Source organism: Podarcis bocagei (assembly GCF_964188305.1).
Source record: "Podarcis bocagei genome assembly, chromosome: 5".
NCBI lineage: Eukaryota > Metazoa > Chordata > Lepidosauria > Squamata > Lacertidae > Podarcis > Podarcis bocagei.
In genome coordinates this window covers 68,223,022-68,250,715 of record NC_138129.1, presented here as the reverse complement: position 1 = coordinate 68,250,715, position 27,694 = coordinate 68,223,022, and the positions used below count along the sequence as shown (strand labels likewise).

Below are 27,694 nucleotides of genomic sequence, written 5' to 3'. Positions count from 1 at the left end.
GGAGACAACCACCACTCTTGTACACTTTCTTCACAAAATGCATAATTTTGTACACTTCCATCAATGGCCTCCCTTGCTTACTTTTTCTTAAGCAGAAAGCCCCAAATGCCATAACCAGTCAGAAACCAATTTTTCACAAAATGACTTGTCAACAATAAAAGTACAAACAACATTGTCTCCAATGGACCATTAGTACTTCAAGTCGTGTCTTCATAATTAGCTTTAATTTATTTGAAGCAGAATCCCATTTCATACTCAGAAGATTTCAGCCAAGTTACAAATGCACAATTGTGACAAATGTGAAATGGAAGCACTTCTAGAGTTCCAGTGGAAGCAGATAATTCATCCTGCAGAAAGTAATATTCTTCTATAGCTTTATTCTTGACTATATACAACCATTTGAAGTGCTACTGAAACTGGGCTTCAAGCCACAGTTACAATAAATACATTAGAGCAAAGGAACAAATTCTAAAATTCAGCAAGGCCATTAGTTCAAAACAAGTTAATGGTAATTAATCTTCACTGAATGTCACTAGTAGAAAGCAGTTGTCAAAGTACCATAAAATTTCTAGTTATGTAAAACTAGAACATGTGATTGAAATTGGATAAAAAAGTGTAGCAGTCAGATCCTAAACAGGAACTCAAGTGCATAAAGTGTCACTGGCATTAGCAAGTCAATTTCTTTTGATAGAAACAGTGCTTAGGACAATTCACTGTCCAGTACATGCTGTCATCAAGATGAGTGAATGATTGTGTCATAAATATCAAGTCACACAATTCAAGTATTCTTCTATTGTGTCTAGTACAGTATATTTCGAAGTAGCATGACTGGAATGGAGCCCGGAGGCAAACATATTTAAATACATTTAAACATATGTCTACATCTGTTATTGAGAACCTCAAGCACATGTAACACTCAGTTTATTTACTTTGGATACAATCCAGATACAAAATGACAGTGCTTACAGTAAAGTGGTAATTTATCATGTAAACACATTTAGAAATGTCTTTTGACAGAAAATTCAAAGCAGCTGAGTATGGCAAAATTGTACACATCAAAACCTAGCTTACAAGTTCTGGCTGAACATTTATTCTTTGAAGAACCTCTTCAGGCATACAAAACACAGGATTCACAGGCTTAATTTGTTCTTCTCCCAGTAATGATAGTCCAGCAATTCCAAATAAGGTATGGAATGGATCCACCTACAACATATCAAGGTGCATATTAAATACACAAGGAGGTTTTTACATGGTTTCACACTTTCAAAAGGTTAGTGGGTGTGCATTAATAGATTTGAAAATTTAAATAAGGCAGAAAGCTGCAATAAGATATTTTACTGTCTAACTTCTCTCAAATTCCAAATAAACTGTGAGATTAAAGTTAACTGTTTGAATTTATAGGCAACTGATACCCAGACTGCAATAGCCTAGAAGCCAGCCAAAAATTCCAATAGCTCTGTTGCTTCATTTAATTGACATGTGCTTATCAAGAACCACCTAAAAGGCTCTACGGCAGAAGAGACAGGGAAAGCACTTCCTCTGTAGCAAGATGCCCATGCATACTCAAGAATGAAACACCTTCTAGTGACAACCCTTGTACAGAGTTTCATTTCAGAGGATCTTGTGGCCTTTAGATGAGATGATTATAGAGCTCCAAGAGACTGACAGAGGGAGGACTCCATGAAGCCTTTTGGATCTCATTTTGGCCCAATATTTTGAATATATTTGATTAGCTATATCCTATACAGAACACTCCCCCCCCCCCCGCAAGCAGTAATCTATTAAATATCACCTGGGCCTGGGCCTAAATCAGCTCAACTTCTGATATGAAATTTATCAGTTGCCTTATCTTCTCGAGTAATCCAGAACTACTACATCTGTTTTTGAAGAATATGGATCCTTTTAAAGATCCTCAAATTTTGCCTTATCAGTTTAGAAATGTCAAACATACATAGTGTTTATTTCAGGGGTCGCCAACGCAACACCTGTACCTTGGTTGTCATACACCTTGGTATTCGTATGTTTTGGCTTCCAAACAATCGAAACCTGGAAGTGAGTGTTCCGGTTTTCGAACATTCTTTTGGAAGCCGAATGTCCAATGCAGCTTCCGCTATGGCTTCCGGCGTGACTGCGCAATCGGGAGTCGTGCCTTGGATTCCGAACGTTTCAGAAGTTGAACGGACTGCCAGAATGCATTTTGTTTGAAAACCAAGGTACTATTGTAGTTTAATAGTGCCTCTGAGGTCTTACCTTGGTACCCACAAAACACCCAAGTTCTGCCTCCCCCCCCCCCATTGTCCTCTGCTCATGAGGGTGTGGGTGGCTACTTTTATTCCTTGAAAGGTACATCAAGATGAAGTTAGGAGAGTGACACTCTTTTCTACTTTGTCTTCCAAGTGTATGTGCTTTTCAAGGCTTAAGATTGCTTATCAAATCAATCTTCTGATTCAGTAGAATCAAAGTACACATGCACATACACCGTTGCTGTGTGTCTGTGAGAACAGGCAACTCAAGAGGTGATGAAAGGGGGTAGTACCCCCCAGCACTCCCTCAAAAATTCAAATTGTGCCCACCAGCTGGAAAACGTTGGCAAACACTGGTTTAGTTAAATAAAAAGTATTGAAGGTTAGTAACTTGCCATATCTCCTGGCCTGTCAGCAAATCCTCCGGTCTCCTCATCCTGGCAAGCCAAGATAAAACTGCGCAATTTCTCTCTGTCAATCCAGTGCAACCTGCCAATAATCTTCAGGGATGCCAATACCCACCATGAATAACATACATCCGGTAACTAACAAATATAATAATGACAATATAGGTTAGGACAACTGCAATTATAATCTCAAGATCAGGTTAACTGTTGAATGTAGTGAGAAACAACCACATAAAGACACACAGGGTTCTTGTGTAGACAGATTGAAATTAATATATTTAACTTCATTTATTGCATTTGTATACCACCTTTCTGCCAAGACAGCCATAGTGGTTTACAATTTTAAAGTATTAAGACAAATGTTGTAATATGCAAATGCTAAACATGTTGATGAATCTACTCACAAGTGTGACTTAGTGGGATAAAACCCACATATCTTTCAAGAAGTGTATTCAGTTTAGAAGAATTACAACCAATTTTCTTTTTGATTCTATCCTTCCACTGAACGTGCACAGCTAAATTTAAACTGTCCTAAGATACAATGGGCTATGCTTATATTCCTAATTAAACAGACTAAGATAATGGACTAAAGATATATATAAAAAACCAATACTCAAATCCTAATGTCATGTCATACCCTTAAAAAAAATGTGAAATATTTTGACATCCTATTTTCCACTAGAAATAGAAACATTTCACAATGCTTGCCTATAGCAGTGATGCAAACAAGGACTTTTTGAGTGGCTTGCCTCCATAAGCTCGCATCAAACAGTAAATTGCTAGAAGTGAGAAAGACTAAGGTTCTTATTCATAACCCATCATTACAGTGGGGCCCATAGCTCCAAAGTCTTTTTATTTTAGTGCTGTGACAGAATTGTTTATGTGCATGAAACACCAAGTTTGCCAAACCTGATCCTGAATATAATAGACACATTAACTGTCTTTCAGTGTATTTACTTGCTGCAAGCTAACTTTTGCTGAATTGTACCATTTTTTTAACTGTGCATTTTAAAAAGATTATGAAAGAGCAATCCAATTCTACAGACATTATTCAAAGTTAAAATAGTCTTAATATATTTACCAAAACCACTCTTTAGGAAATCTACTTATGGACTACTGGTGCTACTCCCCCACCACAGCTCCCTCCATCTATACAGTATTTAAAATATAAAATGTAACTTAATACCTTCTCTGGCCTTCCATTAAGGCCACCAGATGGCAACTGGCGTTCACAAAGCCACCAGCCTAGCAGGTCAGCGTTTATTTGGTGTAACTGGCCAGTTATGGCTAGGAATCCTGTGCAACAATAGATCTAAAATTACAGATATAAAGTTCATGTCTATTTAAAAATATAGCTACTCAGGTGAAACAAAGGAAGATTACAATGTAGAATCCCAAACAATTGTGCAAAAATGTTTACTTAATAAATTAGTCAGCATCGTTCATTAATAAAATTTTAAATCAAAATTATTTTTTAGAGGCTGATTTATCTTACATAACTCCTCATTTGAGACACATCTAGAAATGTGTAGCATACAGCAAGATAATGGACCAGTCTGCATGCAACTTTAAACCATGGCTTAGTTCGATAAGGACAATCCACAACTAGTTTTGAGCTCAAGCACTCTCTCCTTCATCCCCTGTCCTTTGGAATTGCCACTTGGAGATCAGAAGCTTCTGCATATTTTAGGTTAAGCGGTTTAGCATTATGTTAGAAAAACAACAACTGTGCTTATAACTGAAATTGGTGAAAACAAGCTAGTTTCATAAACCAATTTCAAACAGACTAAAGTCACTAAAAAATTCGTTTAGATTTGAATGTAACAAAAAACTGCAGTAAATGGAATTGAATGTTTCCAAACATCCACCCGACTTGTGGCAATGCCAGAAGAACGGGAAAGTGAAAGAACTGAGGCTCACCCTTTTAACACCAATATATGTTTAGTGTTACGTGCAAACACGGCCATTGTGCTCATCCACATTGGTGCCCATACCTACGAATACAGAATTTAGCATGAGGGGACAAACACCACTGCAGCACCAACAGGTGGTTCTGTGCTGTTAGTTTTGAACATCAAAGGATGGGTTACTCTGAGGCTCTAGGCAGACCACCTTATGTATAGAGGTGTCTTACTTGCCAATCAGATGCCACTGTGGGACCTCCAAAGATAATGCAGGTAAGATCCTAATTAGAGTTCCTCCTCCAGCTTAATAATTTAGTTTTATTACAGTTACTTTTGTTTTCAAAGCTGAATATAAAAATACATAAGCTGCTCTATTTTAATACTGGACACCTAACTGAGTTCAGTTCTCTTATTTCAGACTCCAGTTCCTAACCTCCATCCAAATAAATAATGGAAATATTTAGCACCACGGGAACCAGGATAGACATCTCTACAAATCACACCCTTCCTTCCGCCATCCCATGAAGTGCAACATTTGCAAACTGTCCTATTTCTAGGCATATTTGGGGAAAATAGTTGCCTGTTGCATTGTATTATGCAGAATTTAGGACATCTTAAATGTTTGCGTACCTGACATTTATGAAGCTGATAAATACTTGAGCTAAAATAACTAAACTGAACAGAAATAGTATGTTAATTGGTGTCAACAGGCATTAATAATCCCTTGCAAGGTTTATTTAAGAAGCAGAGCTACTTACCTGTCCTGCATGAGATTCAGATCCTGGTCTACAACCAAATCCTCCATCAAAGTTCATACAGGACAACACAAATTCTACTGCTTTGTCCACATCAATTGCATCCAGTTTCCCCTGAAAGGCAGTAAAATCCTTGTAATGTGTTTCCTCCATTTTAATACCAAGGATATTCAACTCCAAACATACTAGTGCTGTCCCTGCAATTTACTTCTGTGTAAAAGTTGTTAATGTCTGCAGTTTTCACTTGAATGGCATGGGGGGGGGGGGCGAAACGTTTCTTAGAAAATTGGCAGATGAACCTGAGATTCATTTGTTCTCTACAGGTCAATAGACAAGAAAGTATCCCAAACGTATCCCTGCCTACAGCTCCTTACCACTGTGGGGTGTGGAAAAGCTTCCTTTCACAACATATCTCAAGAGAGACAAATATGACATAGATCATGTAATATATTTCTATAGCACAGTACTCTGTTATTTACCAAATTCTTCTTTTTACAAGAAACCTGTCTCTCATATATGAACCGCAGCACACAAAAGCTGGAACAGTGCTATCCTAAGTACACTTTAGATGAGCAAAATAAGGAGGATCACAGAATACTGCACTCTGAAACCCTTGTATATTAGGGTTTTTAGGATAGAAAATATCAAAATGTGATGCTGTACCATTTATTCATTAAAATACTTTGCTTTTGCCTTTCCACATAATGCCTATGGATGCTCTTCTAACCTCCTCTCCAATATAACCACATGACTTGGTCAGTACAGAACAACTAACATGTCATGAGTACTTGCTGCCGTTTGCAACTCTGGAAGTATTTCAAGTTGCTAGCTTGCTTGTGATATGCTGGAGAACTTCTTACCTCCTAAAGGAAATAAAGTTTATTTGAAAGTCTTCTTTGCCCACTGTAATTTAAACATGTATTTCAAAATCACGACTGCCACTGATGAAAGGACTCACCAAGAGAGCCAACGTTGCAACAGCACAGAAGGAAAACCTCGTGTCTATTTCTCCTGCAGGAAGAAATAAACTAAGTTTTCATCCTGACAAAGCATTTAAGCAATAATTCAATAAACAAAAAGATGCAAAAAAAGCATTTTAAATGGAATTATTCCCTTGTTCCTATTTTCTAATTCCACCCAAAGATTACTTTCATTAAGTATTTGTTATGCAGCATCACAAAACAATTCTGTAGTGAAATGGAGTAACCTCCCAAGTTATTTTCATTGTAAAGCCTTTCAATAAGCATATCAGCACTTTCTTAAACACTAGTACTAGTAAAGTACTAGCTTGATCTGCTTGTAGATAAAACAATAAGGTGCAAATTATGGGATCTTAAAAGCATTAAAGGTGCAACAATATTATTCTCAGATCTCAGAGTAATTCTAGAGCTAAAATGGTGACAGACATCAACTTTATTGTCAGATATATACAAAAAATCATCACAGATCTGAGAAGCTACTGAATCAGTAAAAATGGATATGGGAGTACGATTGACAACCCCTCTAAAACTGAACTTTCACACCGAGGAGGATTGTGCACGACACAAAAGGAAAGCCAAACATGGCGCTTTGCATCCAATAGAAAATTTAGAAAATGTTACCCCATATGTCTCCAGCAAACGATCCATCCTCTTTCTGTAGGTTCTTTACATAATCAACAATTTTATTTACATTAACAACCTGGAGACTGTCATAGAGAGTTAGAATCTGAAAAACAAAACCAATCAAATTAAATGTTGGTGTATTTCAGAACTACTTCAAATTGTTTTCAAATATTTGCATATTTCAAACTCCACCCCAAACATCATGAAAAGAATTAACTTTTTATTGCTACATTGTTTTCCCTTCGGTGATGCATTCTTCCCCTATTTTCATGAAATATTCTCAGGTCTCAGAGTAATTCTAGAGCTATGTGTTAAAAACCACATCAACTTTAGATTCAGATAAAGATGTCAAATCTCATCACTGACCCAAGCAGCCGTGTTCATGCTTTTATTGCACAAAATGTGTCAAACTGTGCCCACTACCCACCCTAATTTCTGGCCTTCAAGCTGAACCAAGTGTTTCAGTATTTGTAGAAAAGGCCTGCGATAACATTGCTTTTTAGCCAGCTACAGATGAAGCTTCACCAAAAGAAACCTCAAGTAATTAAGTTGCATCTCCGAAACAGGATGTACCCACACTGGTATTATTTAATTTTCCTACAATATAATCAATATTATAGCCTCAGAAAGTTCACCATTAGTAAAGATAAATTAATTCACTAAACCAATACTATTACTCATGAGCTTACCTGGACAGCGCTAAGTGTGTATAATAGGTGAGGATCATGACCTATACTGGCACTTATGCCACCACATTCACGCTGGCACGATTTGATAAATGCCAGAATTTCTTCTTTGCTCATCCGATGCAGCTGCCCCATGAGATCCATCACAGTCAGTCCCCAATAGACACCACTCATTCGTAAATATTCTGACATACAGTATTCCTTAAAAAAAGGATAACAGATTAGTTCCTAAAGTGATATAGTATAAAACTGACGTAACTTCCCATTTAGTAGTTTCAGAAATCCCCCAAACACCAAGCTGCTTGATTTCATTCCCTTTAAAAATGGTTTTAAACGGCCAGTTTTAAATTGCCCCTTATTTTTATACTCACTTTTAGCACCAATCCAGCACAAGGCCTTGCTAGAGAAGGCTCCCTATATCTGTTTATGGCTCATATTTGTAAATGACCATTTTAAAATCAAGGGAGATGTGTACTTAGTTCTAAGAACTAAATTTTTTTAAGTGAAGTGCTTATAAATGTTTTGATCTATAAATTGCTTTGAGTGTCAAAGCACAATACAACAGCTTTCAACCTCTGCAGCAGCAAAAGAAATATGGATGCTACATAACACAGAAGCACTTACTGCACATTTATTGCTCAAACTTTTCCAATCACTTAAAAGGCCTCAACTCTCTCCTATCTCCAACTTGAATAAAAAAAACACAAGTTGCCCTTCATGCTAATGTTTGCAGATAGGACACTGGATAGTTGCACTACGATCAATTTAACATGGTTCTCCCTTGAGAGGCTTTCAATCATTACAACAGATTCATATCAAGATTAAAACAATTTATAAAATAATACTGTGAACTTGGCTCTTAATATTTGCTTAAATTCCAACAAGTGGAGGTTTCAGAATAGCTGCCTAAATATTTACTGGCTTGGTGTGCACAAAATTGTAAACTATGGTTTGTTCTCATCTTGTTCTTGTGGTCTGTTTGGAGGGAAACAGACTATGGATGCTAGGTTTGCATGCAATGCCTACACTCATTTCCTCATGGTAAAGCAAAATGTGGTGGGCAGACACAATTTGAACAGTATGCACAAGCACACTTGCTCATTCCCAGTAAGCCAGTTTGCTTAATTCTGATTTACTGTTTTATGCAAACTACACCACAGAATATATAATCCACTGTAGCTGCCTTCCTATAAACACTTACCAAGGAGTCAGTCCCATTGAACTAAGGTGGGTTTACTTCTTTGTAGACATGTATAAGTTTGCCAGATTCAGCACAAGTGCAATACATTTTTTTCACATTCAATAATCAACTTAAATAAACGTTTCTTAGGTCTCAGATCAATAAGTATATCTTCAACTTTGTAGTCAGATAATACATGCCAGGTTACATCACCGACCTAGAGAAACCATTTGCACTTTATGTCACAAATAAACCTACTCTTTTACTCAATATATTAATAGTCATATGAACTATACTGTAATAAAAGAATAAAAAATGCTACTAAGCTTATATTACGGTACTCACATAATCATCTTTCTTTGTTCCATAAGCTGCTATGTAGTCCGCATGTTTTTCTAATAATAATGAAGTTGGTGCATCATTTTTTATTATGACATCTTTTTGTGGCGTTCCCTTAAAAATAATATGGTAAAATTATTTTCACATTTCCCCCTAAATCTGATTGCATGTAACATGTCAGACAAAAAACGAATTAAACAAATGGCAGAACTGATGTGTACATACACTTCAGGAATTTATCAAGATCCTTCATATAGTTTGTTTCTTTGGTTTTGTTGTAAAGAAATGCTACTGTACCTACGCAATTGGCTATAAAGGTTTCAGTACACTATGTAAGCATTTATGCCTCTCAAACAGATTTTCCAAGTGATGTTCTGGCACTTTTCTAGAAAAATAGCACTGTATATATCTTAAATAAAATGAATTCTTATAATTAATGCTTAGTATAGGCAGAATAAAAAAAAGAATGGGGAGTATTTAGGAAAAGCTATTCTAATTTCTAATTCTAGGAGCAGGTGATTACCCTGTGTTACATCTTCTTGACTACATGTTCCCCAACATAAATTAGAAACGTGAAATTCAGCAATAATACCAAAGTGCTGACTCATAGGCAATGTACATTCACCTCTATCATGCTTACATAACATGGAGAATTTGGCAACTACAAACATATGCAAAGTCAGACTTTGTATTTCTTTGTACTAACCAATATATATATTTTTAGAACAAGGCATCCACTTTTATTTATACAACATCAAAAATTGCTACAAACTATGCAAAACCTTAAAAAGACAAATTTTCCCAAAAGAACAAAGTAGATGGAAGGGAAAGAAGAAGAAAGAAGAAAATAAAGATACAGAAGAGTAAGACCCTGAAAACATTTGAAAATAATTGCAAAAAGCTTACAAGTTTAATGAGGAGCTGAAAAAGAATTTACGCTAATTAAATGGGCAATGTAAAATTGAAACATATACCTGATCTGTAAACATAAACCAAATCTATAAGGTTTTGGGTCTCCAAAAGTCCTCTCAGATGCCATTCCCTTTATTGCTGTTTTAAGGAACTCTGGAATCCAACACAGAGCATTTCACACATCCAGGAAGCATTCCACTTATGTGAGAACAAAGAAGCCATGTGGCTTCAGGGTGGGGTGGGTTTAGGAAAGGGGCTGGTAGCAGTTCATATATACTTGGGGACTGGTAGCTTGTGGATCTGCTAAAGCAGTGAAAAAAGAATCTGTTACTCTCATCTAGGCCAAAACAGCTTTGCAAAACAGCCTACCAGAAAAAAGCCAGTCTGCACCAGTCATCTGGGACTAGAGTTGGAAGGCAGCACTCTGGCCTCTACCAAGATCCAGGAGACCAAGGGCCACTGAGAGGTTTATACCCAGTTCCCAGAAGAAAGTTTTGGTCAACCAGGCTCCTTCTATCAGCCACTTTCCCCCAAGCTTTCTTTCCATTTTCTTCCCAATGCTCTTCTCTATCATGTCTATTAGAGCATGTTCCTGTGGGCAAGGGCATTCTTTTACTATATAAAGTCGCTCAGAAAATGTTAATGCACTTTATAAGCATTAAATAATAAAGTACAGCTTAAAACTACAATCTTGATTTTTTTTTAAAGTTCCAGGAAATCCTACCACAGCTGAAGAAGACATTCGCTCTCAAATGCTAACAGAAACAGCTTTGCGATAGCCTACCGAAATTCAAAGTACTATTCCACGCTGCCTATTTTTTAGCAACTAATAAACCCCCACATTCTGTTGCTTAAAATTACGTGCCTTTGGTTACATTGCAATCTATATCCTATGCTGCGTAATATGTCGCTTTAAAATAAAGAGCAATTCTACATTTAAAAAAGAAAAGCACCACTTGGTGCAGTTATTCGCTTCTTAAACAGGCGATGTTTTACTATGGCGGCCGAGCCCGCAGCCCTCGTGCCTGCAACCCGCACAGCCCTTTACCGCCAGTGATCAAGGGAAGAGTGCCCGCAACCCTTTGATACCATCCATAGTAATCCCATTACAAAAACCTTTGCTTGGAGAGAGAGAAGACGAAGCGAGGCCACGCCACGTGCACGGCTCCCAGCACGCGACCCTCCATGGCTCCACCAGCGAGATTCTGAAAGAGCCACGTGACTCTCCCTCGGGGGCGCCGCGCGCAGGTTCTAAAGAGCGGGCACGTCCCTATCCAGCTCTTAGGCCGCAGACGGGCCAATAGCTTGATTGGCGGACCGAGTGACCAATCATCGCCCAACCCATCGTTCACTAGACTCAGCTATTCCTTCGCAGGCTCTATTATCTTCCCTCCCCCTCCCCCCACGCCAGACCGTCTACCGAAAACCCGACGGAGCTCGTCTGCTACGTGGGCACGACCGACTCGTTTCCCCCTCACAGCTCGCGGAACTGGGATGGCGGGCTGAAGGAAGTTGTAGCGCGAGAGGGGAAACCGCCCTCGCGTGAGAGAGGACGGGAGGAAAACGCGACTTGCTACTCACCATGTTGGCACATCTGCGGGACTCAGCCCTACGCCCAGCGCGCACGCGCCCCCTCGGCCGGAAGAGAACGCCATTTCCGGCTCGAGGACCCCCAGTATAGCTGTCTTTGTGATGCCTGCAGTGACGTTCGTAAATGTATGAGGCGCTGCTTATGGCCCACGTTATTAACAGCCGGGGGGGGGGAGTTTTTGCCGTTTAAAATGGCAAGGCTTTCCCCTCTCCCCCTTGAATAGGTTTCACCACCACTGGAAACCGTAACTAGCGTTTTCTCCCCTTCTCTTTTTATTGCTTTCAGTATTTATTTATTGCTTTTTGCAGTAGATACTGAACGCGGAAGGAGACGAATGGGGACATTTGTCCTGGGTGAATTTTTTTCCACAGGAACGACATGGGCTCTATCAAGCCCCATATTCACGCGATCAGAAAAACACGTTGACCTTTGGGGATTGTGCCATCATGACCCAAACTATTCCTAATTTTATGCCTGTTTGCGCTGAGCTGTGGGGTGGAAGTGTTTCCTTGGGGCAGCACAAAGGCATCCCTGGAAGTTCAAAGTCGCAAGACAACTAAAAAAGGGACCCTGGCTGCCTGTGAACACTTGTCCTATGCATAAATATGTAGAAAAAGGAAAGAAACTTTTGAAACAGATACTGTAATTCTATTATGCATTTTCTTACTTAAATGTTTTGCTCTCTCAAAATTATCAATGTTGGTTTCTTATATAAGTTAGGTGTTTTAAAATGATTTGTGAGAGTAGATTGCCTTTGATGAAAAAGTCCAAAATAGCTAGTCAGGGACTAGTACAGGCAAGGTGTTGTATTCAAAGAGTATTTTGATTTATTGAAATGGCAGAGCTTTCAAGAAGTCTTTTTAAAACAAAGATGCAAGTGCAACCTAAGAGATAAATTATAGAATGCGCACTCTGACCATCCACACACAAAAATGCACCAGTCATTTTTTTAAAAAAAGCATTTCAATGCACACCATTCCCACCACCAGAACAAGTAATAAAAAATGCATTTAGTTGCAAGAGAAAAGTTATCAGACAGCATTTCACAGCAAACTCCCAACATCGGAGATCAACTGAACCGCACTACAGCAGAGACTGGACACCAGTATTCTAATGACATCTTAGAACAGATTTAATACTAACACAAATGAGCTGTTTTCCATTTCAATGCCAAAATTCATACCCAGATTATAGAACAAAAACAGAGTTTCAGGGCAAGTATTTTTTTTTATTAGTTGATACTATAGCTAATTGACATAATGACAGTACTGTAAACATTACTGGAACAAAAAAATACATTCTATGGCTTTTTTCCTATTTGAGTGCAATAAAGCATTTGTTTAGTAAGGTTGATATAATCAGGCTAAAGGCACCAAAACCATTATGTATACTCTTCAGATAATTGAAAAGTTCGACACAGGCACCACAGGTTTTATTTTACAACAACATACAAAGTTGTTTGCAAAACTGCTACTCTTCAGTTTCCAAAGTCCTAAAATTAAAAGTCTTTATTTTTTCATAGAAGTTAATACAATATACAGTAATGTGGCTTTTCCAAGGTCAAGGCAATTTGTTCTGCGGCACACTGTAGCATGGTGTGAGGTACACATTGATTTCAAAAGTAAGGTTCATTGTTTCTTTGTTTCACATTGCTCTTTGTATGTTGTTGAAAAAATCCACACTACAGCTGTTCCACAGATGTTTTGCATAGCTATGCTATATAGAGAAATGGCAAATTAAAATACAGTCACAGTACAGCTGACTTAATAGTGATTATAATTTCACACCTTACCTTGCGTACAATATGCATTATTTGGTAATAATTGGTATGATAACATGGTGAGTCCAGAATCTTCTTATTGCACAGAAACAAACATTCTTAAGTGGCCCTACTCCCAAAATACACAATTTGCAAATAGAAAAGAAGAACCTTAAACTGCCAGTATTGGTATGAACTTCTTAATCCAATACAGTGTCACAAGTTCAATTTGAGGCACTTTAAAAATGTTGTGAGAAGATCACAGGGATAACCAAGTAACTATGGAGTAAGGTGAAAGTAAAAGCAGCCACTAAAAAAACAAACTAAAAAGAACCACATGCACCAACATGTATCTAATAACCCAATTTTTCAAGGTCTCTGGCTAACAGTTTCAATAATTAAGGAAAAAAGTTTTTTCCATATATTGAAGATCTGAAACAGATATGCTACTACTTTGAGGCCATTTTATTTTTTCAATCTTAAAAGGAGCATACCAGAATAAAGACAAATGTTTGCAGAATCAGGTTAATATATGCCCTTGTCTCTCTTCAAAAGTTCTCAACCCTTAAACCTGCCAATGTGTTCACGAGCTACAATCAGTCTCTGTATCTGAGCTGTGCCTTCATATATCTGAAAAGAAAGCATACAATAAATAAATAAAAGGCAGCTGCTTTTGAGCATTTTCAAAACTACATAAAATATAAAAATACAGGGAACTTCTTATCAGTATGTTACCAGTTCAATGCAAAAGTTTCTACAGATGCTTAATGGCGGGGAAACAAATCTCACCAGGTACTTCAAGGCTGCACTTAAATGGCTATGGTCCAATAGGCTACTTTAGTTAAGCCTAAGAATTCGAGCGTACCTAGTGGCATTTTTCAACTTTCTTCTTTGAACAGCAGACACCCATGGCACATAACAAATCATTTGTGAAAATTTCCTCCATTTCAAAATATGTTTTCCATACGGACACTTCTGTTATAGAAACAAGTTCAAATCCCTGATGTACAATGATCTACTGCTGGTGGGTCAGGATCCAGTACTGAGTTCCAGCCTAATCATACGTGGGTCACAACAGCAGCACTACCACCATACAAATAAATGGTAAATATGAAGAAATGGGTTTCAAGGTGGGTCCCGGGTCTGAAAAGGTAGAAGACTACTGCTCTAGTTTGTACAGTTATGCCATTCAGACCTCAGGCAGAATTTTTATACTATTTAAAAAAGGAATGGCTATAACCTGAGCTATGGAAACCTACCTCCTTTTCAAAAATATTACTTGATTTCAAACCGTATAGGTGCTAATTCTACTCTGAGTAGACCAACATAAAATTAATAAACATTGCTTAGGTTACTTAATTTCAATGGGTTCTGCTCCAAGTATAACTTAGTTGATTATAACGTAATATTTTGTTAATAATTACCACATTTTAATTATATATATATATATATATATATATATATATATGTGTGTGTGTGTGTGTGTGTGTGTGTGTGTGTGTGTGTGTGTGTGTGTGTTTTTATCTGAGGTCAAGCCGTTACATGTAACATACTTTCCAGATAACTACATATACTATATTTTGTATAGGATTGCATCCTAAACGGGTCTTTTCTCCACACTGCCACGGATTTAATGCTCAGAAGATTTTAATTTTTAACCTGCAGGCATTTCATACAAATACTGCTTTAAAAAACCCTGCAGGTGCTGAGTGCCACCTTAAAAGAAGCTGCCTCTCCTATGAAAGAGTATACCTCTTAAGATGAATGCTGCAACAACACAGATGTGTCATTTAAAAGGGAAACATACTTTTGTCTTTATATTATATACACAAATTTATTAATAGACTGCTGCTATCAATTCACTAAAAATGTTAACTGGGCAACAGTTCTAGTATTTGCATTAAATGGGTTACCTACCTGGTATATTTTGGCATCTCTCATTAGCTTTTCTACTGGGTATTCACTATTGAATCCATTTCCTCCAAAAATCTGGACAGCATCAGAAGCTACTTGATTTGCAATGTCTCCAGCGTATCCCTTTGCAATAGATGCATAGTAGGTGTTTCGACGGCCAGCATCTACCTCCCATGCTGCCCTTTGGTAAGCCAAGCGAGCAAGCTCCACTTTCATTGCCATTTCAGCCAACATGAAGGACACTGCCTGGTGCTAAGATAGTTGAGGAATATAGGTAAATATTGACCAGTTAGAATTGAGAAGTTTACTTTTTGTACAATACATATCAAGGAACATGTAGCAGGCTTCTGCATAGTGCTGAAAATGCATTTTCACCTCCCTCATTTCTCCTGCTGCTGGGACCCAATACGTGCCATATCCAAACGCAGGTTCACAATTTATTTTCCTCAAAGAAGCCACGAGCAATAAGAACTAAACTTGGTTACAGCTCATGGTTTGTTTGGAGAGACACAAACCACAAGCCTTGCCTTAGCTCCAAGAAGGAGGTTCTGGCTGCAATTTTACCAGTGCGTATGCTGTGTGATCCCCATTAATTCATGGTTAGGTTTCACTATGGTTTAAAGTGACATGTGAATCAGACAGAAAAAGGAAAACTTTATCAATACAGTATATAGAATTAAATATTTTGCTAAGCTACTTTGTTCATATTTGTTAAAAATTACAATGAAATCTAATTAGAAAAGTTAGCAATGTACAGCCAAGCCTCAGGAATTACCCAAAGTCAGGATTATTGGTTCTGGTTCTTCATCTGGTTTTAGGATTTCCCTAGGACTCCTATCACTCCTCAGCTATATTTATTTTGTGATCGTAGCATTAGTTATCAGAAAGCAGTGCTAGTTTAATCTGAAGTGTTTATATATTTAAATAATTCCCTATTAATGAATGTGTGCAGATTACTAAATGACTTCATGTCGCCTTGTCTCAGTAACAAACAAGAAAACCCTAAAATGGCTTACAGTCAAACATGTATTTATTTATTAAATTTATATTTTGCCTTTCCTCCCAAATAAGCCATTTGTGGGGTAGGGGGTTACATATGGAGACGCACAGTTAATACACAATGACAAGTATACAAATGTGATTAGTTTGGTTTGTTGCAATGACTAGCCACGCTATCCCTCATTGACAAAATCAGCATTAGCTTTGCTATACGACAGTCCACATTTTTTAACTGTCAGCTGCAGCAATCTTGAATCCTCTTACACCACAAGAGACCCATTTACAAAGCAACACTACCCTTAAATTTAAATGGCTTCTAGTAAGAGATTGGTGGATCATATTTTGGTTTTACCAGCATTTTGACTTCCAACTTGCTAAGCTTTTCTTTTAGGACCCTACAATATAAGCTTTGTGAAAAAGATTTCCCTTAATACACATTAACTGGAAATGGCATCATATAAATGATAAAGAGATTCACATACCTCTGCAATGACCTTTCCAAAGGTTTTTCTTTCCATAGCATACTTTGTAGCTTCATCCAAAGCTCTTTGTGCTAGCCCTACAGCACCAGCAGCTACCTGTAATTTTAATGATGGGTATCATAAAAACAGAACTCTAAAATGATTTATTTCTAGAGCTTATTTCAGATACTTACCGGAGGCCTTGTTTTATCAAATGCTCCCATGGCAATTTTAAAGCCAGCACCTTCACCAATTAATACATTCTCTTTGGGCACTCTCACATCCTCAAAAACAATCCCTCTTGTATCTGAGCAGCGTTGACCCATATTAAGTTCCTGAAAAGAAAGTGAAATATTTATTTATGCCTTAACTTAATTATTTGATGAAGTCAAAAACTAATGTAGATTGGTAATTTATAGCCAAGAGTGCAAGAATTATGCTTGTTATTTTACACATCCACACATAGAATCTAGGTGTGTGTGTGTACTCTACCTTTCTTCCAATTTGTATTCCAGGGCTGTCCGCTTCCACAATAAATCCAGTAAAAGCTTTGCCTGCAGGAGCTTTGGGATCAGGACTGGAACGAGCCAATAAAAAATACCTAATAAACACACACAAAAACAAGAGCCAAGTTTGACTTTAACAGATGCTTCTGGTACCTTTATACCAGAAATTAAACAACGATAAGGCGGTTTCAAAAAAGGAGGACAACCCAGTGGGTTTTGAAGACTTCTACTGAGCTTTAACATAGTTAAGACTGGACGTCTATTGTTCGGTATTATATATAAAACAAAAAGGAAATACAAGACAATATACAACGAAAAGACTCATAAAGCACATGTGGCACAGGATGGTATTTAGTAAAAGGATGGTTTCAGCCCTCCCAACATGTACTGTCACTCCTCGTTCCAAATTGTCTCTCTTCATTCCTTCCTTCTAAACCAAATCCTGGATAGGGTAAGAGATAATACCTGATCTCCCCAACTGGTTTCTAATAAACATTCTGTATCTTAGTCACACTGAGCATGACACAAAAACAGATCAAATGTGGGGAAGAGCTACATAGAAAGTAAAGCTAGTTAACAATTGCTATACCAGTTAGCCTTGCCACCATTGGTGATCCACATTTTTTGTCCATTAATTATATATTCATCTCCTTTCTTTTCGGCTCTTGTTTTTAAACCCGCTACATCAGAGCCTGCTCCAGGTTCCGTTACACAGTAGGCCTGAGGAGAAAAAGAAAAAGGAATAAACAGGAGGCACACCTGTTTAGGCAAGCACATCTGATTTTGTTGGCTTAACTGTCTGTTTTTAGATGTTTTAACTGCCGTGCTTTTTAATTGCTTGTTTTATTGCATATTTTCATTAAGACTTAGCGTATTCTAGTGCCCAATGGAATTGCTATTGTGTATTTCAATTATGCATTGATGTTATTGTTGTAAACTGCGTGGAAGCAATATTTTGCATATAAGCTGTATATAAATTAATAATACCATATTTTCCCATCTAGAAGATGAGGTTTTTTACCCAATTTTTTAGGTTAAAAAACAAGGTTCGTCTTATCCATGGAATACAGCAATTAAATATATAAATAAATATGGTACTTGCTTTAGCAGTCGCAGCTCCCGGCAGTGGCGAGCTGCGTGGCCTCTGTAGTCTGCTTGCCTCCTCCCACTCTGTCCACCCTACAGATGGGAGGGAGGCTATAGGCAGTCCATTTTTGTGCGGCGTCTTACATGGCTCCAAGCAGACTAACAAGGCCACATGAGAAAGGCGTGGAAGGGAGAGATATCTTCGATCGCTGCGGCCAACTGGAGTGGCAGTACCTTTCCTGCGGGGCATTCTTAGTCTGCTTGCCTCCTCCCACTATGCCCGCCCTACAGCTGTGGGGGAGGCTGCGTGCGATCTGTTTTTTCTGTGTGGCATCTTCTCGCGACTCCATTTGTGCGCGGGTGGCACAATGTTACACAGGAGGAGCGCAAGGTGCGATGTTTCGCTGATGTGAAAGGCACAAAGGGGGGATATTACTTCAATTGCCGCGCTCCTCCTGTGTAATGTCGCGCCACCTGTGTACAAAAACAGACTGCCTACAGCCTTCCTCCCAGCTGTAGGACAGGCAGAGTGGGAGGAGGCAAGCAGAGTACGGAGGCGCACGGGAAAGGTGAAACGTGCTAAAAGTAAAACGTGCTTCACCACTCTTCCCTCCCCCCAAAAAAGCTTAACCCTGCCCTCCCCCAAAGCTCAGCGATTGCCCGCGAGGAAACAGCTGATAGGCAGCATGTTATACACGCGGCTGTTAGGCTCTGGGAAATCCTCTCCAAAAAAATTTCAACAAGTTAGGGCAATTCCCCCCCCCCCATTTTCTTAATTTGGAGTCTCCCAAAATAGGGGGCGTCCTATACATGTGGGCGTCCAATATACAGAAAAATACGGTAAGTGTATACAGGTTTTTCCAAAGAAAGCAAAGTAAAATTCTATAGACTTGGGGGGAAGAGGGGGAACTTACACACATCATAGGTTCCTCTGTCATTCTTCCCAGATATTTCTTCTGCTGCTGCTCATTTCCTGCAATGATGACTGGCATTTGCTGCAAGAAAAAAAAGAAACATTCAATACAAAGAAAGTCATGATTCTAGACTACTACAAAGAAAGAAGGAAAATACTTACACCCAGGGAATTTGCTTCAATAGCTGTTTGAACCCCTGTACACCCATAAGCTAATTCTTCAGTAATAAGGCAGGCATCAAAACAGCCAAGGCCAAGGCCACCTATAGCAAAACATTATGAAACAAAAAACAGTCCCATACAAATTCATTTTAAGTGCACTTTACTTTCTATACACTCTAACCTTTGATAGGGTGAATTTTGACATCAGCGTAACGGGATGTTTCAATTCCATTTGTATATATCCCTTCAACAACAAAATACACACACCAAACCCCCACAATATTGCTAGCATATCCCTATTCAGAATAACCCCAGTAGTTAACTAAATAATAACTTGCATGTAGGAATGGGTCAATACCAATTCAGGATACAAATTCTTCCAAGTAATATTGAAAGACAATAATAAAAATCAAAACATCATCAAAGCACAATAAACCTTTGGGATCCTTTCTACAGAGCTATTGGTGGTAAATGGCCTTATGGGTGAAGAGGATGGTCCAGATGTAACACAACACCTTTCAATGGTGTCTGCTTGCATATCCACTTACCAATCATCAAACATACTGCAAAGAAGTTAACTAATATCCATATACATATACCCTGTATGTTTCACAATACTGCTATTTCTAATAAGGTCTCAAGAGATGAAAACTTATCTTACACCAGACATATTGGCTATTGCTATTCCTTCACACTCATAAAACATCCTATCGTAAAATCTGTCGTATCTTTGCCTCCTAAAAGTGTTCCTTAGTTGATGCTATTTTATTGCTTAAAAGGTAGTTTACTCACCACAGCTCTCTGGTATATGTGAATTTATCAAGCCGAGCTCCCATGCCCTTTTTATGAGGGGAACAGGGTACTAGAAAGAAAAGAAAGAAAATATTTCATTTTATGTACAGTGTCTCTTTTTAGAAACATTTACTCAATGAAATGTTAAAGCAAGCTGTTTTCCTCTTATATAGCAAGCCTACCTCTCCAGTTCTGTCATATTCGGCAGCAACGGGCAAGATTTCCTCTCTAGCAAATTTACGAGCTGTAGCTTGAAATTCTTTCTGTTCATCAGTAAGTTCTAGAAAACAAGGCATTCACATGTCAAACAATCAAATATATCCAAATATTTGAAATACCCGTAATAATTCAACATAGTAGCAGAACTGCAATACTTTGCACCTGACATTGCTAGAGTGCATTATTTTGGCACCCAAATTCATCCCTAATTCTACTCGCCAGGATGTGACAGGACATGAAGCAGCACAGCAATATAGGGAAAACCATGACCAAATGGGGCAAGAGCAGGATATTCCAAGAGGTATAAGGGCATGAAGCAACATCAGCTGAAATAAATTATATTTTTGGAACAGTGTGAGGAAAATCGGGAGCCTCTGTTCAAGAAACGGACTGTTCGTTTGCCTCTTACAGAAGCATCTACTGCAAGCGAGATGACTACACATCAGTTTTCCCACCTGAGGACATAAGACAAGCCCTGCTGGATCAGATCAGACCTCCAAGTATCTCTATCCCTGGCCATCAGGGTCCTCCCCCGCCACACCATCTCTCTCCAGGCTCCTCATTGGTCCTGCTCTGCACCCTCCTTGAGAGCCTGGATGGAGAGATGACTGTGTGTGGCTGCAATGTAGTCTACTGCACACAAACAGCCGTCACATCTGTTGATCAGCCTAGTGTATTGGCTCTGGCTACAACATCCATTGGTATGTGGGCCCCTGTCTGACTGCACTGAAAAAAATGCAAACGCCTGTATCATATATTTTCCCTTATGAACCAAAAAGCAGCTCAGAAAGCAATTTAAACTGGGAAAGTGGCATAAGGAAAAGATGTAATGCGCACTGCACTTCTCCAAGTACAATTCGTAGTTCACTAATTGTATTTAGTAAAACTGCACAGCTGCTTTTAGTAAAATAAAAAGTAAGTGCATCAGGCATTGAGTCCTCAGTCTCCTGCCATCACACATCAAATGGTTCAAATTCTGATAATTTTCTTTAGGTTTGTGAAATACTTGAGGCATGGGACATAATGTAAGATTAATAGGGGATCTTTTTACAGTGCTTTGTCAATACTTACCAAAGCTAAATCCAGCTGCCGATTTACTTTTGGGTGCTGTTGCAGCAGCTTGACTTGATTGTGATCTCCAACCACATGTAGCAATGCTTCGTAACACCTGAAATTTTGATTTTGGGGAGAATAAGAATAGCTCCGATAAAAGCCTCCAATAAATTTCTCAATCCTATTGCAAGTGCCAACTAAAAAATAGTCTGCAGCAGAGACCAATGCATTTACCACAGAACTGATCGTATTTTTCACTAGAAGTAGTTGGGGAATTCTGTGTTTTTCAATGTGGCCTTTGCAAATAAATATGCCCCTGTACCTTTCTATGGACTTTGTTGTCTTCCTATGAACTTTCCATTGCTGGAGCAAACTGAAGATTTTGCAAATTATTATTATATAGTTCTGCTGAAGATACATACTTATAGGACATATATTATATCTTATCGATGAACGATCTTGTAGTATCCTTAGCATTTATTATTAATGAAAGTGACTAAAATACATAGGAAATTTCAGGGACAGGTCTCTGCCTTACAATCTAAAGGCATGAAACAATAGGAGAGGGGACTTAGAAGGGGGAAATGGAGAAATTTCTCTGGAAGAATAAAGGAAAGAAAGAAAATGTTCAAAGTAAATATATATAATGCTTAACTGACAATTAAAGAAACAAAGCAAAACTGCAAGAAAAAAGGATAATTTTGTGCTTTCTTAAAGTGAGACAAAGTGATAGTGAACTGAATATCAAGAGGGAGAGAGTTCCACATATAAGGAGCCCAGAAAAAGCATGAAGTTGAGAAACAACACAAGGGAGTGGAAGTTAAATAAGATGAGTGTTTGATACCCCCAAGTAAGTTTAAACTGAAGCACAAGACTACTAAACCATTGCAGTCATCAGCCCAAGACAGGAATTAGAGTCTGAATAAGGAATTCAGTCTAAATAGACTAAAATGGAAGAGATTGAGAATTATTAACAAGAGAACCAGCAAGCCTTAGATAAGATAGGAAAGAAAAAAAGAAAGAAAAGAATGAGAAGGGTCAAAGATAATGACTACACTCCTAATTTGCAGGGGGAAATTGCAGTGTAGAAACACTGACTTTTGCTGGGCTACAATGCGGCTCTGTGTACAAGTCACATCTGTGGTTCAACTCACTTTTGCCTCTGGCCCCACTCACCACGTGGGGACGCGGGTGGCGCTGTGGGTAAAACCTCAGTGCCTAGGACTTGCCGATCGTATGGTTGGCGGTTCGAATCCCCGCGGCGGGGTGAGCTCCTGTCCTTCGGTCCCAGCTCCCGCCCACCTAGCAGTTCAAAAGCACCCCTAAGTGCAAGTAGATAAATAGGTACCGCTTTATAGCGGGAAGGTAAACAGCGTTTCCGTGTGCTGTGCTGGTGCTGGCTCGCCAGAGCAGCTTTGTCACGCTGGCCACGTGACCCGGAAGTGTCTTTGGACAGCGCTGGCTCCTGGCCTCTTAAGCGAGATGAGCACGCAACCCCAGAGTCGGTCACGACTGGCCCGTACGGGCAGGGGTACCTTTACCTTTACCTTTTACCCACTCACCACTGGTGCAGAGAACAGTGAGATAAGATGGGACAATGGTCTGACACAATATAGGGCAGCTTCCTACACTGCTAATTTGGGGAACAAGAACTAAAATTAGTAGCTTTGACTAAGCAGAATATGAAAGTGACAACGAAAGATGGTCCAGTGGTTAATAAAATAGCAAGAGAACAAAGTCCATTTAATTATACAACTACACACCAGTCATTCAAAAGAAAAAGAAGTGAATGAGATAAAGATTGCATAAGACATGCACAAGATGTTCTATCAAGTGTACAATATTAACCAAAAGGCCACAAAGCTTTGGATATGAATAACTTATTGACCATTTCAACTTCACTACAATTTCAAAGAATAATTTACACTAAAATACTTTGTAACCTGTGGCTCCCTGGCTTCAAGGGTGATGCTTCATCAAACAATTGTGGAATTAAGTCTCTAATGCTATTTGATTTAAGTAAAGCATCTTTATCCTACTTTCAGCCAACACAGAGAGAGAAAGAGAGGGAGGGAGGCTCCCAGAGTACCTTACAAATGCCAGTGTTAGAAAGACACTCCCCCAAGGATTACAACCTAAAATATGTGACATAAAAGTCAAAGAGATTGGGAGGATGAAAAAAGCAAACACAGAAACTATTTTTTAGTTACCGAGTTTTTGTAATGGTCAGCTGGAATAGAAAGTTTTTTAGCACTCTGCTCCATACCTTGCTTTTCAGGGGTTGGAACTTATCAGTTATCTTATGTGGCATACTCTTGGGGGGGGGGGGGGAGAAGCAGACTGCTCACTGGCACTGCCAACACCAAATTCCATTAAAGTTACAGGGTACAGTGGTTTAAAGGCTGACCTTTTCGTTGTGGCAATTTTCAATTACATGTTGTCCTTATGGAAAACACTTCTGCTTTTCACTCTCATAGCAGTTATCTTTTTCAAAAAGAACTCTCTGTACACAAATGAAACATTTGCCCTGTTTATCCTCCAGTTTCCTGGGTAAGTCCTAGACAGAAATACATGCTCATAACAATCACTTGTCATGATTTATGTGTGACACCTACGGAGTAGAATATTACAAAGTTCCCACATCATAAACCAACCTGTATGAGACTGGTAAAGTGGCACAACACATTAATTGCACACAACATTACCACATCACCATATGCAATACTCAGCTCACTGGTTTGGCATCCTTCAGTTTTATCAATAACTGTCTACCAACAAATTTAACCAACAGAAATCTTGTGTAGGGCCATTTCTGTCATAGAAGAAAAATCCTCAGAGAACTGTTAATAGCCCTGCAAATCCTTTCTAGGCGAACTATTGTATACATCAATCTGTACCTGCACATTTTCAGAGTGCAAAAATGCATTTATTTACATACTGAGTATGTTATATAGATTGACTCATCAGTGATAAGGGGGTTATTATCAATGTTTAGTAGCTTTGCTCACATTTTGCTTAAATCAAGGGTAAACAGCTACTAGATCAAAGTATTCTGTACAAATTTGGGACTTCCGGGTTGGCGCCATCGCCGAATGGCGGACTCCCTCCGAGCTCCGGAGGGAGTCTGCTCGGCAGGGGCTGGGTCCTACCGCGCCGGCGATGCGGGGACCCTTAAAAACCACGGGCACGGAGCCCGTGGACATGGTGACTCGGCTGGCACCGATAGCGCCCTCCCGACTCATGAAGGAGCCTTTTTAAAGGCTTCAGATCGGGTGCCGGGGAGCGGTGTGGTGCTGTGAGTCCTCCGCTTCCCCTGCCGAGCGCAGCCGCATGCCATTCGACGGAGAGCACTGGCTTCTTCCATTGGAAATTCGGACTTTTAACAACAACCCGTGAATAATTGGGTAACCGGGTATAAAAGGAGAAAAAAAGAATTTTTTTTCGGATTCGGCACGAGCGGGGGCGATCTAAAAAGGAAGTCAGTCCCCCCCTGATTGTAAACATGCTAAAACAAGGACTGGGCAACCAAGATCGATCCAGAAGTTTATTGCTGATAAAAATTATTAATTCCACGATGCGAAATTACAAGAATTGTGCTGGAGGAGAAAAGTGGAGGGTGAGAGGAAAAGGCAACCCCCCCTGGGAACCGGGGCGATTCGTAGAACCTGGCGAAGAGAGACGGAGAATTTGACAGCTGTCAAAGTAGCTGTCAAATCTTGAGAATATAAAGAGGACTTTGTTACAAGTATTTTGCTGGTTAATTCTGTTACAATTTGATATAATATGGATACAAACTGTTGGGGAAAAAAAGAAACAACAATTTGACTTTTGGATTAGAGGATACAAAGTTACTGCAATCCCCCTAGAGGGGTTTCGGGACATTACAAGCGGTTGTATGTGGGAAACTACTCTGGGATGTGCACAGGTCTTATCTTCTGGGAAAGCTGCAAATCTGAAATACTATTTTGTCTACAGAGGTGTTTACATTAAAAGGAGACAATAGAATTTTCTATTGAAGAAAGGAAGGGACTGGACGTAAGTTTTTGTTCCTGAATAACAAACCTCTGTAGAGATACTAGATTTTGGAATACGAACGTTTTAGCAGCTGAACAAGACAAGAAACCTGAGAAAGTAAGGAATAAAAAGAACAAAGGACCAACTACGACACGGAAAGAACAATGGGAGGAGCAACAAAGACCAAGGAAACTAAAGGCCTCTATTAGACTGGATTTTTGAAGTTAAACATCAATAAAACAAATAAATTTAAAGAAAACCGGCAAGGTGGAATGAGAAAAATTTGGCTGTGGACTTGAGACCTCCAGGCCGATAACACACAGACTGATGGACATGGGGAATTCAAACCGGGGAAGGGAGGGGGAATCTTGGAATCCGAAGGCTATGTAACCAACTTTTTGAATCTTCTTATATCTTTTATCTTCTATTTCTTTATATAACTTTGGTATCTTGATTTAACATGTTTTCTTTAAAAAAAGGGGGAATTCGTGGAAGGAAATTGGGGCAGATCTTGGGGGGAAAATCTTTTTTCTATTTCTCTTAAAGATGAGGAGTGATGGTAAGATTGTATAAATTTAAATTGGCTAAAGGGTTAAACATATTAGGTTTTAATTGGGAATGAGAGCTTGTGGAACCAACCTAGGGAAAGGGGAATACGGTCGGGAGGGGAAGGAGGGAGTCCTGGAAAGAAGGTTATGAAAGCAAGAATGTAAATTTGTCTTTCTTTTTCTTTCTTTTCTTTATCTTCTCTATTTTTCTTATTCTGTTACTATTGGAAATGCTAATAAATATGATTCTAAAAAATAAAAAAAGTATTCTGTACAAATTTGAAACAAAACTGCAAATATAAAAGTATTCTTATTAGCTTTATAAATCAAGTGTATAAACAAAACTCATAAAAGTACTGTTCTGTCCAACATTCTCAAAGAGCTAGTGTGGCATAGTAGTTAAGAGACTACCCTATTCATCAAACTATCTGTATTCTAAATCTCATCTCTGCCATGGACATACTAGATGGCCTTAAGCACCTTTTCTTAGCCTTAGGTCTTTGTCTATAGTATGTAGATAATACTGAAGGACTTTAAAAGGGCAAAGGGACACCCAAACTACCAAGATTCAAAAGCAGTCATTTCCCAGTCACAGCACTGAACAATGCTTTAAAAAGTTGTTTTTCTTTCTAGCATATGAATTCTTAAGACTATGTCTGTCTCATTAATATACTTAGGGGCAAAAACCAATACAAACTGGGATTTTCTAACAAACCATAAACAAGAATAAAAGTTGGAAGATATACCAGCTATACTGGCACAAAAATGTTTTATATGAAATATATAGTGGGTAGCATAATTAGTTAAACCTATTCACAGAAGATAACTCTATCAAAATCCCCTAAACCTAACACACATATGATCTCGGTTTCTATAGATCTCTTCTGTTTCCCTACATTTGCCATAAATTAAAAAAACAACAACCCTAGGATCAAGGTAAGGCAGTTTCCTTCCGGAAACCAACCCCTCCTTATGAATGCCAAACAAATAAATAGATACAGTATGCTGTTGCATAATACCAAAAACTGCGGTATTGTTGTTTGTTACGGGAGAGAATGTATCTCGCTTTATATAAGCTGGAAGTATCATTCTGTGTGGGTACCTTTTCCTTTCCCCCGTGAGAACTTGGCATCCTTCCCCTCTTCTAAATATTTATGTTCTAGTTCTTCCAACAGTACAATGTTGTAATTATAGAAGTCTTAGGACTACTAAATACGCAGTAAACCCCTTCGCCAGCTTATCAGCACTTTACTGGGGCAGTGGGTGAGCTCCCTTGGACTAAACGGGGTTTTCTCCCGAGTAGGCACGCTTCGGGCTTGCATTGCCGGGTTACAGAAACCCACCCTGCCCCACCTTGGAAGGCCTCCTTCCCTCAGCAATCCGAGGCCGCCCCCAAGCTTGCCGCTTTCGGTTTCTGCGCCCGGCTTCTCCCCTCACGCCCCTCGCCCACCTACTCCGTACCCGAGAGACCTTCAGCGCGGCAGCCATGACGTGCCCTTCCTCTTCCACCGGCCGCGGCAGCAACCTCCCACCCAGTAGGCACCAAGCCAAGGCCCGCCCCCCTGCGCTCGGGAATCGCTCCAGGAAGCTAGGCCTCAAGAGAGAGGCGACGAGGGAGGAGGAGCCGAGAGAAGGAAGGCGGGGGGG

The 27,694-nt window shown here is 39.1% G+C and overlaps 2 protein-coding genes across 3 annotated transcripts; both read right to left on the bottom strand.

Annotated features, from left to right (window-relative positions):
* Window positions 1-196: 196 nt before the first annotated feature.
* Window positions 197-11,740, bottom strand: RABGGTB (Rab geranylgeranyltransferase subunit beta). Of its 2 annotated transcripts, XM_081195487.1 has the most exons (10): window positions 11,147-11,161; window positions 10,093-10,183; window positions 9,125-9,232; window positions 7,603-7,800; window positions 6,911-7,016; window positions 6,268-6,320; window positions 5,313-5,423; window positions 3,837-3,962; window positions 2,639-2,788; window positions 197-1,203 (listed from the first exon to the last, which is right to left on the bottom strand). In XM_081195487.1, the coding sequence occupies exons 2-10, from the start codon at window positions 10,105-10,107 to the stop codon at window positions 1,063-1,065; spliced, it is 1,008 nt and encodes a 335-aa protein (XP_081051613.1). In that variant the 5' UTR covers window positions 10,108-10,183; window positions 11,147-11,161; the 3' UTR covers window positions 197-1,062. The 2 variants fall into 2 exon arrangements, with proteins under 2 accessions (XP_081051613.1, XP_081051614.1); XM_081195488.1 differs by lacking the exons at window positions 10,093-10,183; window positions 11,147-11,161 and adding an exon at window positions 11,612-11,740.
* Window positions 11,741-12,828: 1,088 nt separating this feature from the next.
* On the bottom strand, window positions 12,829-27,670 carry ACADM (acyl-CoA dehydrogenase medium chain). The gene is made up of 12 exons (XM_081195486.1): window positions 27,509-27,670; window positions 21,504-21,600; window positions 20,396-20,493; window positions 20,214-20,283; window positions 19,422-19,522; window positions 19,261-19,341; window positions 17,850-17,980; window positions 17,247-17,355; window positions 16,949-17,089; window positions 16,776-16,871; window positions 15,298-15,546; window positions 12,829-14,010 (listed from the first exon to the last, which is right to left on the bottom strand). Exons 1-12 carry the CDS (start codon window positions 27,533-27,535, stop codon window positions 13,939-13,941), a joined length of 1,272 nt encoding a protein of 423 aa, XP_081051612.1. The 5' UTR covers window positions 27,536-27,670; the 3' UTR covers window positions 12,829-13,938.
* Window positions 27,671-27,694: the final 24 nt, after the last annotated feature.

Excerpts from the sequence above, each read along its gene's own strand:
- RABGGTB (XM_081195487.1), bottom strand. Across the intron at positions 7,017-7,602 it reads ACACACTTAGCGCTGTCCAG|ATTCTAACTCTCTATGACAG; the intron begins GTAAGCTCATGA and ends TTTGTTTTTCAG. Across the intron at positions 3,963-5,312 it reads CTGAATCTCATGCAGGACAG|ATCTATTGTTGCACAGGATT; the intron begins GTAAGTAGCTCT and ends CTGTAATTTTAG.
- ACADM (XM_081195486.1), bottom strand. The coding sequence starts at position 27,535 with ATGGCTGCCGCGCTGAAGGTCTCTCGG. Across the intron at positions 19,342-19,421 it reads TTGAAGCAAATTCCCTGGGT|CAAATGCCAGTCATCATTGC; the intron begins GTAAGTATTTTC and ends TTTTTCTTGCAG. Across the intron at positions 14,011-15,297 it reads GAGATGCCAAAATATACCAG|ATATATGAAGGCACAGCTCA; the intron begins GTAGGTAACCCA and ends CTTTCTTTTCAG.